The 12,222-nt window shown below is 41.6% G+C and overlaps 2 protein-coding genes across 2 annotated transcripts; both read left to right on the forward strand.

Moving 5' to 3' along the window:
* Positions 1 to 1,619: 1,619 nt before the first annotated feature.
* On the forward strand, positions 1,620 to 5,556 carry bud13 (BUD13 homolog). Its single transcript, XM_083987437.1, has 10 exons — positions 1,620 to 1,768; positions 1,930 to 2,017; positions 2,685 to 2,769; positions 2,848 to 3,087; positions 3,718 to 4,019; positions 4,109 to 4,217; positions 4,404 to 4,542; positions 4,656 to 4,834; positions 4,930 to 5,011; positions 5,171 to 5,556. The coding sequence occupies exons 1-10, from the start codon at positions 1,626 to 1,628 to the stop codon at positions 5,262 to 5,264; spliced, it is 1,461 nt and encodes a 486-aa protein (XP_083843563.1). The 5' UTR covers positions 1,620 to 1,625; the 3' UTR covers positions 5,265 to 5,556.
* Positions 5,557 to 6,816: 1,260 nt separating this feature from the next.
* Positions 6,817 to 7,891, forward strand: snrnp35 (small nuclear ribonucleoprotein 35 (U11/U12)). The gene has a single exon (XM_083986696.1). It carries the CDS (start codon positions 6,900 to 6,902, stop codon positions 7,623 to 7,625), a length of 726 nt encoding a protein of 241 aa, XP_083842822.1. The 5' UTR covers positions 6,817 to 6,899; the 3' UTR covers positions 7,626 to 7,891.
* The last annotated feature ends 4,331 nt before the right edge of the window (positions 7,892 to 12,222 follow it).

Here is a 12,222-nt window from a genome sequence, read left to right on the forward strand (position 1 = left end):
TTCTAATATATTATCACTAATCTTTATCTCTCTAATATATAGGCGTATACATATAGAAAGACATACAAAGACAAACTGAAGGTAACACCAACAGAGCAACAAATAAAAAAAAGTAAAGTGGGTAAATACCCAATAAATAATAATAAATTGTTGAATGAAGGTGTAGGCTGATGATCACTCTTGAGGGAATTTGAAGGAAAGTACTAAGGGTGCACAGGAAAATTAGTATAGAAATCATTTTAAGAAATGGAGAGAGTCTGATACAGCTGTAAATCCGCCAAGAGCAGATTGTCTTCAAGAGGTGGATGACTATGCAAGAAAAGAAAGATGCTGTCATCCAGGCAACCTGCAGAAATTACTTAAAAGTCATATTAAACAGTCCTGGGGTGACTGAGCAAATTTCAATCCAATCAATATGGCTGGACTTCAAAAGGCCTATCCACTCAGACTGAATGCTGTCTGGTTATTGTATTATTGCCTAATCTGATTAGTTTGTTTAATTATTGTATAGACACATCAAGAAATGAAAAATCAAGTGAAATCTTTGAAACAGTAAAATGAAAATGTAATCGAATCCCTTTCATTTTCACTGTTAAAGCAAGCCAAGTGATAAGTTTTGTTCATTTCATCAGCCATAATAACTGCAGTGTCACCATCACCAACAAAACAGAGATATAACTAAATTTACACATGACAGGACATAAAACAGAGAAAATCAAACAAACAACAACAAAAACACACAGAAAAACTACAATTATAAGAAGGGCAGCAAAACAAAAAATAAATTCAATATATACAGGCATCCAAATATTATATAAAATATAATATAGCGGCCGTGAGGCCGAGCAGGAGGCACCGGTTGTCTGAAGGGCAAGTTCAAACCAGAGAAATCATTCACCAATAGGATAATTGTAATATGATAGCCTACCCGGGGAGCAGAGTTGGCAGTCAGGATGCGGAGCATGTTTCATCGGAAAACATTTTTGGGGAGTAGGCTACAGTAGCCTATGTGTGTACAGTTATAATGAATCATTTGTTGATAAAAAAAAAAAAACATGTTCCAGTCAACTGCTGAGGGGGAGACAAAAGGGTCATGTCTCCAGCTGGTTTTAATATGCAGAGGAGATTCTGCTGCTTTGCACATAAAGGCACCAAACCTTTGGATTTATTATTGGAACAAATTTTGTGAATTGGATGGATCTTCAACTCTTCGCCCCAGGGAATCCCATAGGCACCTATAGCACCTCGAAGTTGTAAATAAAAAAAAGTATGTAGGCTACTAGGAATATTGTAAACTGTCTTCAGGTCTAGAAAGGTCATCAGTAGCCTACATTGTTAGAAATTATATCAGAAAAGATATTCCATCCATTTGGGGAAGAGCTGCCCTCCCAAACAAAGTGCAAAATTATTAAACCAAGGGAGTGTAGATGATATTTCAGATAGATATTTGCATGGTTTTCTACAGATCTCCAAGTCGCGATAAACCAGAGACGTAAGGACTAATTGTTAAACTATTTAAGAAATACAGTCAGTGTTTTAGCACGGACGCGCAGCGCTTCCTAGTAAACGGAACTTGATTAGCGCCTTTTTCACCCTCGGTGCTTTCCGTAGTTTGCGACAATATCATGATGGCGGCCTCCGCTGGTGTTGGTAAGGGGCCCGAGTTGTCCAAAGCTGAGTACTTAAAACGTTATTTATCTGCGGATGAAGATGCCAAGAAAGCAAAGGGGAAGCTCAAGAAGAAACGACGTAAAGTCCCCGGGAAAGGGTGAGTCGATGGGGACATTTTAACGCAGCTGTTCCCGGGCAGATCGTGTCAGTTTGTGCTAAGCTAGCTGAGGTCGCTCCGCTCACATTCGTAGACTCCCATGTTTTGAATGAAATGTGTTTGTTAAGTTACCAAACACACGTTTGCGTCTTTTATTTTAGACTGAAAATAGTGGACGATGACATAGACTGGAAACACATGGTCCAAGAGGAGCAGGAGGTTGAAGAGGACGAAGAGGAGGCTCCAGTGGTAAGAAGTGAAAGCTAACAACTGTTAGCTGTTTAGTCCATTCATTTTAATCGGATACATCTTCTATTTCTGTTGTTTTCCTCTTGTTGTCGATGTACTGTATTACACGGCTAGTAAAACACTTTAAATCAAATATTCTATGTAGGAGATAACCTGAATTTAGATGTAGAAAAACGCCATAATTACAAAAATGTATCTCTGTTTACAGTCGGACAGGTGGTAGGCTAAACTTGTAGCCTACATCGAGGCTGCAAACTAGCTCTTCAAAGAGGAGTCGATCAGCTGCAAATTAACACTTTTATACAATTGGCAATAATTACATGGAAATATAATTAATTATATGAATGTTTTGATGATTGAAAACTATTTTGTCACCGTGACATTTTATGTTTTATCATGAAGATTTAATGGTAATTATTTATGTTAAATATTATCCTCTCAATTACTAATGATTGATAATTACAGCTGAAGTTATGATTCAAGACCTATTGTCACAGCGATGAAAAAATCACAAGGACTTTGATTCATAACATGTCTATATTGCAAGCAAGATGTTAAAGAGGTAGTGGAATCGTGGAATATATATATAGAATAGTAAACTAACTTAACTAGCCTGTCATATTGCCTAATGTTTTCTTAAAACTTCCTGTCTTGTTTGCCAACACAGATTGCTGAGGTGATTGATGAAAGACCAGAGGAGGTGAAACAGCTGGAAGCCTTCAGAACCAGCAACAGATGGAAAGTGATTGGAGGTAATTGAGATTTTTGGAAATCTGGACCTCTTTGGTCAATAAGAGTTGTGTTGACTTAGAGTATCCTCTCTTAAATAGTTGATGAAGATGAAGACACAAACCAGAGCCACGATAACTCGCCAGAGCTGTCACCAAAGGGAACAAGGCAGGACTCCCCTCCCAGAAGGACCCGCCACGACTCTCCAGACACCTCCCCCCCCAGAAGAGTCCGCCATGACTCTCCAGACACCTCCCCTCCCAGAAGAGTTCGCCACGACTCTCCAGACTTGTCACCTCCAAGGCAACATTCAAGCAAATCAGGGAAAGCACAAAGTAAAGGTGAGTTTTGAGATACAATATCTGAGGTTGCAGGGGCGTCGTTTGGCTCAGTTGGTGGAGCGGGCGTCCCATGTGCTGGGGCTGTAGTCCACGCTGCCTTGTGTCAAGTCCACGCTCGGGTGGCTCTTTGCTGCGTGTCGTTCCTCCTCTCTTTCTGCCTCCCATTTCCTGTCTCTCTCTCGACTACTATCAATTGAAGGCAAAAAAGTCCCAAAAATACTTACAAACTCAGATTTTTTTATTGTTTTTTAAATCTTATTGCTTTTCAAACGGGGCAAGGTGATACATAAACAAAAACATCACAATCCCATCCCATCTGATTGCTTGGTAATTGAATGTCAAACTGAAGCAGTCAATTTTATCTGAATGAATGAATGAAAAGTTTATAACTTTATTTTGGGAATTGCTTTGGAGTCTTTGGATTTTGGATGAACATATTGTGTATCATGTGCAGTATAAAAACATAATATTGAATTTACAGTGGAATGGGGTTAATATCAAATCAATATAATAATAATTAACCATTTTCCCCTCATATACCACTGGCTTAATAACTCTTTGCACATGAGAAAAGTACTTCTGCTTAAAGTGTTTTGTTAATTAACAATTACCAACTAATTTCTTTGTCAGATTCATCCCCCAGCAGAAGAAAACCCAGTTCATCATTGTCAAGTAAAAAAACGCGTTCACCTGATCGGTCGCCACTGACAAAGAGATCTCAGAAGAGGCACGATTCAGACTCTGACCAGTCGCCTCCACGAAAAAGGCCATCAAAGAGGGGTGGGTCCGACTCCGACCAATCTCCACCGAGGAGGCAACCAAACACAAGACGAGGCTCTGATTCTGACCAGTCTCCACCGAGGAGGCGGCCGCGGAGCGGAAAAGACTCGGACCAAGATCTGTCACCGCCTCGTAAACCTGGCCAGTCACAGGTGAGACAAACTGTGTTCATTTGAAAACTAATATAGAATTTTATTTGTCCCCATTTGCTGTGTTTTCATTGTTTGTTTGTTTTTATCAGGGTGACAGGATGCTTTCTGGCGGGAAGGCTGGTCTGGTTTCTGTAGACATTTTGAGGAAAGAACAAGAGGAGAACAGGCGGAGAGAAAAACACAACAAGCCACTAGAAGGTTGGTTCAGCTTTTCTTTCACAGCTGTTGATTCCAGTGCTCACAGGACTTCCTCTTTCATATCTACATGATCCATGCCCAAATATTTACCATTTTCTTTCATCACAGTTGGGATTCATTCTCATAAAACTGGGTGTTGCAGTCCTCATTTAGATGATGTTATACCTTTTTTCCTGCTCTGAATAGATGAATCCCGTAATGCCCAGACGGTTTTCCGAGATAAGAGTGGTAAAAGGAGGGATTTGGATACGGAGAGAGAAGAACAGAAGAAGAAGGCTGGAGAAAAAGCAGCAAAGGATGAGAAATATGCTCAGTGGGGACGAGGGTGAGTCTGCATACAATCTTCACACATTAGAGAAGACTATTGACCACACAAAGGATTGAAATGAGCTTTGTGCAAACTTGTTTCCATGTTATAAAGTCAGCGTTTCTTTATAGGTTGGCCCAGGGCGAGATGCATCAGCAGAGACTTGAAGATGCACTGCATGAGGCCCAAAAGCCGCTAGCACGGCACCATGACGATGAAGATCTTGACCGTATGTTGAGAGAACAAGAAAGGGAGGGAGATCCCATGGCTGCGATGCTCCGACGGAAAAAAGCTAAAGCAAAGGCACAAGGTGTGAAAAGATACAGACATGTACCATAGTCCTTGAGCAGGCTGATACAAAATGATTGTTTTCTTATTGTAAACTGTCTTATTTATGTCTTGCAGACAAGCCTCGGTATCAAGGCCCAGCACCACCTCCAAACCGGTTCAATATTCAACCAGGCTACCGCTGGGATGGAGTTGACAGGTAGTGTGTGTGTGAAAGAGTGACTATATGGGATGTGTTAGTAATAAGATTAATGGGAAGACTTCATACTATATATATCACATGTCATAGGGAACCTTTTGAAAATTTGTTCTTGAGGGTAGAAATAAAAACAGAATCTAATTTGCTTTTGTCTTGCAGGTCAAATGGTTTTGAACAGAAACGCTACACACGGATGGCAGATAAAAAAGCTGTTCAGGAGGCAGCTTATAAATGGAGTGTGGAGGACATGTAATGGCAGTCGGTGGATTTGGAGCAGAGCCGAACCGCAGAGAATCAGCTGAGCTGGAGTATCTTCTCTGTGCTGTTGAAACAACTGCAGATCAGACTAATTTTCTCAGCAGAACCGACGTGTCGCAGCAGCCTGAGAAAGATTTTGTTCTTCTTTCCAAAGCAGTTTTGTACCACACAAAAAGATATCACATAATTACAAATAAATAAACCACAAAACAAAGATAACTGTACAGAGCAGCGAGGGACGACATCTTAATGACTTTGTAATCACTGGTTTAATGTGGGGATGTGTTTTTCACTGTTTTATTAAATGAAATTTTTGTTAAGTGTGCTGTCCTGATCACACATACAGTATTCTTAGGGAGTCTCCAGTTAAGTTACATTATCATTACATAACCAAATTCAAAAACGTTTAATCAAAGTGGTATGAGTGAAGACTCTCAATCATCCAGGTCACCGAGCTCTAGGAAAAGGCCAAATGTTTTGCCTCCTGACCCAACGGCGTCTTCAGTTCACTCAAACTATCAGGTCTAAAGCCACAGATGAAATTGTGCTGTGTCGAATGAGAGAGATCTTTCACAGCACACATTTTAACATGTAATATTGATGAAGTCCATTTAATTCTCTGAATTTATTGGTGAGGCAGTGTGCGTAGGTCTCTTGAGCTGGGACTTAACTATTATCTACATTATTCATAATACAGTTATTTTCCTGCAATGAGTAAGATTGTCTGCTGTAAAAAGGCTGTTAGGCCCACAGGAAATAGTGTGCAGTTGGAAGTAAAACAGGATTGCGAACAGAAGACAATATTAAAATATTAAATATTAATTTAGATAAGTGAATAAGTGAAACACAATGAGACTACCGGTATGTAAAACCAGTATCCAAGGGAAATCACACATTACACTAAGTTCATAATGTTGGAAAGTGCATCTGATACCGTATCTAACTGGACCTTGATCAAATAAAGAATCAGTTTTCATTTTAATAACCGTGCTGCAGATTGAATTATAACAGCCACTGAATTCAGGTCTCGGGTGATTCATCTTCATGACAACAAACACTGTTTCTCCAAGAGGACAGGGGTTCAATGATCAAAGGCCTCAGAAGAAACTAGTAAGCAGACATTGAGTTTTGATTAGTGAATTAAATTATAATTCTGGATTTCAAAACATTGTGTGAATATGTCAAATAGTATTATTTTTCAATTTGGAAATTTTAGTTTTTAGGAGCAGTGATTGCCATGTTGGCCAACATCATGAGATAAGTAGCCTACTCACTGTAATTACAGTGAGTAGGCTACTTATACAAGCAAAGATCTGATTTTCGATTAACTGGTCGTAGTGAAAGTGATTTATTTGTTGTTACTCTAATTCTTTTTGCTTATCGACAAAAACTCAAACAAATATATCTGTCTTTCCTTGTGTACTTTAAAAATAAGGACAAACATTGAGTCCGCACCAGGTAGGAACCTTCAACGCGTGACAGACGAGAGCTTGTTTCTCTACGGACTGTTTTTGTGCACGCACGTACGACTACCGGCGGCTGCGTCGGTGGGACAGATAGATAGGTGAGTAAAGATCTGAGACTTTTGTACAATAAAAAGAGACTCTCGCGGTCTCGTCAAGGGGCAGAGATGGTCGACTGGAGCCCGATAGCGAAGCTGTACGACCCGCTGAAAGCCGGGAGCATCGACGGGACCGACGTGGAGCCGCACGACCGGGCGGTGTGGAGGGCGATGGGCGCCCGCTACAAGCCCAACAAGGGGGTCGTCGGAGACCCGCTGCTCACGCTGTTCGTGTCCCGGCTGAACCCGCTGACGACCGAGGACAAGCTCCACCAAGTCTTCTCCAAGTACGGGGACGTCCGGCAGCTGCGGCTGGTCCGGGACACCGTCACGGGCTTCTCCAAGAGGTACGCCTTCGTGGAGTACAAGGAGGAGCGGTCCGTGGTCCGAGCGCGGCGCGACGCCAACAAGCTGGTGGTGGACCAGCAGGAGCTGTTCGTGGACTTCGAGCAGGAGCGGACCCTCAAGGGATGGGTCCCCCGGCGGCTCGGCGGAGGCCTGGGGGGGAAGAAGGAGTCCGGACAGCTGCGGTTCGGCGGCCGGGACAGGCCTTTCCGTAAGCCCATCAACCTCGGTGTCGGCCTGGTCCCTGAGCGAGGAGGAGGAGGTGGAGGAGGAGGAGGAGGAGGTGGGAGGAGAGAGTGGGACAGACAAGGAGCCAGAGACAGGGAGGAACCGAGAGACCGACACCGAGAGGCTGAGTGGGGCGGAAGACCGAGGAGGGACGACCGGGACAGAAGAGAGAGGGATGACCGCAGACACGGAGACAGGAGCAGGCACAGGGACCGGAGGTGAAGCCCTGCTGTTGATTATCATCACTGATGTCACCTGGTTCAGGTGATTGGACGCAGCTGGGTGAACTTTAAAGGTGACAGTGACTTATGACATCATGGTGTCACCTGGATGTCCATACAGGATGTCGGCCCAGACCAGTTATTTTCAGCTGGTTCCTACTCCTCAGTATTTTTCAGGGAGCTCTGACTTCATGTCCCGTCATGCTTTGCAGTGTGCACTGAGTAGTACTTTTAATGAATTCACTGTACTTTTTTAAATAGACAATTTTGGACAATTCAGGTGAAGCCCAAAAGCTGTTACTAAAGTGCCATTATTTATATCATATACCCATGAAGTACCTAAACCCAACTATATCTGTTGCAGTTTTGTTATGAAGATTTCCTATGGTGAGAATTAACAATATAGTTCCTCTGTGTGGAGCATCATACCTGGCAACAGTGTTTCTGCAGCCCTGATTCAGTGTGCTCATTGTAGATAAAAGGTGCAAAGATTTCCCTCTATTATGGCTAAAGTTATGCTCTGTTTTTTTTATTTTTTACTTTTTTATATGTATGTGTATTTGTTTTGTAAAAAATACAGAACCAAAATGCAAAAGCCTCCAATTTGAATTCTTCAATTTTCAACTTTTTATTTCTGATTTATTTTCTTATTCTAAATGTTGTCAACAATGATAATGAAAAAATGCATGAACTCATATAGACCCTTTCAGAGAGTATAAACAAAGACAGGTGTGGCTCATTAGAAAACGCTCTGGTACACTAAATTGAATGGAGCCTTAATTAGTATCCTTTGTAACACCTGTATTTGTTTATACTCTCTGAAACGGTCTATAGGATATCAGTGTTTGAATGTAACCTCTGTGAGTCACAGAGTGACTGCTGCTGAAGTCTCCTCTCCCCTGGGTTGCGCTGCTGTTGCAGAATGAGGCAGAATGAGTCACCAAGTGCAATGTTTTCTGTCCAAATGACATCATGTAGGCCTACATGTGAAGTCATCACTGAAAGAGTCCATCAGGCTGAGCTCACTGGTGGGAAATTCACTTGTCACCAGAGAAGAACTGAAACCTGAGGAGAAAGTTTGGGCTAAAAGGAACTGATTCTTTAGTAACATTGAGAAATCAGAGCAAATTAGACTTGTGTGCTAAGAGACGGCTCTTATTGAGACAGAGAGACACAAACTCACCAACATACTGCATAAACCTCTAACCTTCACAAGTTGTGAGTTATCAAGTTGAGATTGATGCAAAGATACAGAAACAAACCCCACAAATCTGACAGGTATCACTGGTTTATTATTACTGGGTGTTTTGTGATTTAGCATCATCACAAGAGGATCTGGGGTGAAAGTTATGTCAAACACTTTTAGCTGGGAAATCCACATGTGAGCTAATCTATTTCTAAAAAGTGGTGTTTGGTTGTTGGGGCGAGGCTCTCGGCCTTCCAGCACACCTGTGGGTCACGATGGGCCAACCAGGGTAAGTCTCTCTTTGGACCGTGTTGAATTCGATCCTGTGAACCAAGGAGAACACACAGACGCTGATGAGCTGCTCTCTACATGAAGCTGGAGTCCACTGTGTTGGATACAACTGGCTCTCACCTGAAGGCAGGGTTGATGCCGATGTTGTCGGGCTGCGGGAGGGCAGGTGTTCGCCTCCTGCAGGAGGAGGATGGAGGAGGGAAATCCTTCTGATACTGAGACTGCATCTCTACTGTAACTGCCTTTGACCTAGTGTGATCATAGTTGCCCTCGTGCTCGTCCTCCCCTGGTTCCCTGCTGCTGCCGTTTCCGCTTCCTGTTTGTCTCGAGGATGTTGGATGAGGACACTGGGACTCCTGCTGTGTGCTGTGGGTGAAATGGTTTCCTGAAAGGTAATCATAAACTTTGTTAAGAGTTTCTTTTTATTAAATATCTCATCTTTCCATCTAAGGAGGTGGCATCATGGATGAATAAATGCTGTTGTTAAATGAGAAACTGCTGTATTGTTTTAATAATGGACCTATAAAATCATATCTTAGTGGAAATTTTATATTAACAATTTCATCAAAGACTTAGCTGGCTGACAAAAAAATATATATAATTAGGTCAGTAAAATGCATATTCATTTTCCTCTTGATACACGTGCAAGAACATTTTTACATTTGACCTTATATGGGCGTTTTTCTTTTGCCTAAGGCGTTGTTATTATTTGACGAATAACAGTGCATTACTACAGTAATATTATGACCAATTTGCAGTGACAGATTAAACCCTTAAATGAAAGGAAAAAACACATTAATCATTTGCCCTCATGCACAAACCTTTTCCAAAACACACACAGCCATACATGCCCTAAACATGCAATGCCTGGCATGTCCTCTGTCAACACTGAAACACTCCACACAAACACAAACACAAGTTATCTTAAAAATGATAAGTGGAGTTTACTCTCCAGGCTGAGATAAGGCTGCAGACCTTTGCCTCTGTCTTGTTGTGTGGAGGGCCTTAAGCAGAAGGCCTCCCGTGACGTGGTCTCCATCTTGGCAGGAGTGTCTGGGTAGAGTAGAAATCCTGGGGAGTTAAAAAAAAAAAAAAAAAAAAAGAAGAAGAAGAAGACTGATTACAGGAAGACATCGTTTTCTGTTTTGGAAGTACAGTTCATCCTGCAGTTGAAGTATTGTGCACGGTTAAAATAAGACAGTTTAGATTCCGGCTTTTCCCAAAATATCTTTTTAACACACAAGTTTGGAGTAATTCCAGTCAACACATCATCACAGCAGGACTAACAACAGTTTTTGAAATCTTTCCAATCATGAATTTTTGAGTGGGAAAAACCCCAAACCAGTCAGATACTCCCGTTTGAGTTTTAAGAATGATGACGGTCATGGCTCATTTACTGTAACAATTCCAAAAATAAAAACAAAAAGCAATGACAAGTCTAATACTAATAACAACTAACTAATAATGTAATAACAACGTAATTTATTTAATAATGTTTTTTTTCCCCATTAAAGCTAAATAGCAGAAATAGTGATTAGTTTGATTATTTTAGTTTTTGTCATGAGTGGGAATTTGGGGGTCCTGTCCATATAAAGTTTATTTTCCATATTATTATTATTATTATAATAGATGTGTTCTTTCTTATCACTGACAACTTCATTATTCAGAAATACATGATGGAGGAGTCTTTTCCCACCTGAACCACAACATATTTAACAAGTCCCAGACAAAACTTTACCTGCCACCGTCGGCAGCTCTCCCCTGTAGGGTCGAGAGCGCAGGAAGAGTTCATGGCGGCGGCGCGGGTGTTGTCGGTTTGCATTTTCAATGAACATCTTGTCCGTCACCTCCAGACTGTGCTGTTGATTCACTGGCATCACCAGTGACTCCTTGGTGTCTGGTATAACAAGTATTGGAAATGTGAAGCAAAACACAACACACCTTAAAGATATCTCTCCTGTTTGCTTTGTTGCTTACCTTACTTGCAGGGAAACGAACAGAAGAGGTTTGTGGTGCGCCTCCTCTGCAGTCTGTCTATGTCATCTACACTTCTCTCTACTTTGTGTATGTGTGTGTGCAATATACACAGCTACTTAAAGCTTGTGTAGTGCAGTAGTCATGGCATCCTATTCTTCTGCAGTGATTGGCAGATACAGTAGTCACCAGCTGAGACAATAAAGCAGCCAGACCACCAACACAGAGCTGGAGAGCTGACACTTTACAGTGGTTAGTACTTGCAGAGACAGTTTTAAAGGGGAACATAGGCTACTAAGAGTTTGAAGCAGGGCTGATTAAACTAGGGAGCAAAAACAAAACAACAACAATGAACTAACATGCACATTTTCCCACAGTAACATGTCCAAATTGTCACATCTTGCAACAGTGACTCAATAAAATAAATCTTAACTGTGGTTGTGTGTAGTAACAGTCACACCACACTGTCAAATGAAAATGTTGTCTGTTCAGTGGTTGCCCCGGAGCATTTGGCCCTCTCTCAGCAATGCACTGTGCCTCCCAGTTTTCAGCTGGCATCGATCCCAACTATATTCGTTTCTCATCAGAGGGTCTGTTTTGGCCTGTACCTTCGCAGTAGTGAAAGAACCTGAATGGGTTTACCTTACGAATTTTAAAGTTTTCTGTGGTGAAAATGCTCCTGCAAACTTGCAAGTCACAGTGTGTGTGTGTGTGTGTGTGTGTGTGTGTGTGTGTGTGTGTGTGTGTGTGTGTGTGTGTGTGTGTGTGTGTGTGTGTGTGTGTGTGTGTGTCTGTGTTTGTGTCTGTGTCTGTGTTTGTGTTTGTGTTTGTTTTGGGATGACGTACATTTTTGTGTGGGCATGTTTTCACAGGAGTATGAGACAGCTATTTTGAATTTTATCCTACTGTCCTACAGCAACAGCTTGTAGTTGCCCAACAGGTAATTAGCTCATTCACAATTTAGGTCGTAGTGTAAATCTATACAAAAGAAATCACTGTAAATCCCAGATCAACTTTTTTCTCTCCATAGAATAAATCCAGGGTGTGGTCAGCGCATATAGGCCTACTGTAGACATAAACAGTATTTCAAGTTAATGCTTCAACTAACTCCTAAATTATACTTGAACAGATTTACACTTTTATATTA

Source organism: Trachurus trachurus (assembly GCF_905171665.1).
Source record: "Trachurus trachurus genome assembly, chromosome: 14".
NCBI lineage: Eukaryota > Metazoa > Chordata > Actinopteri > Carangiformes > Carangidae > Trachurus > Trachurus trachurus.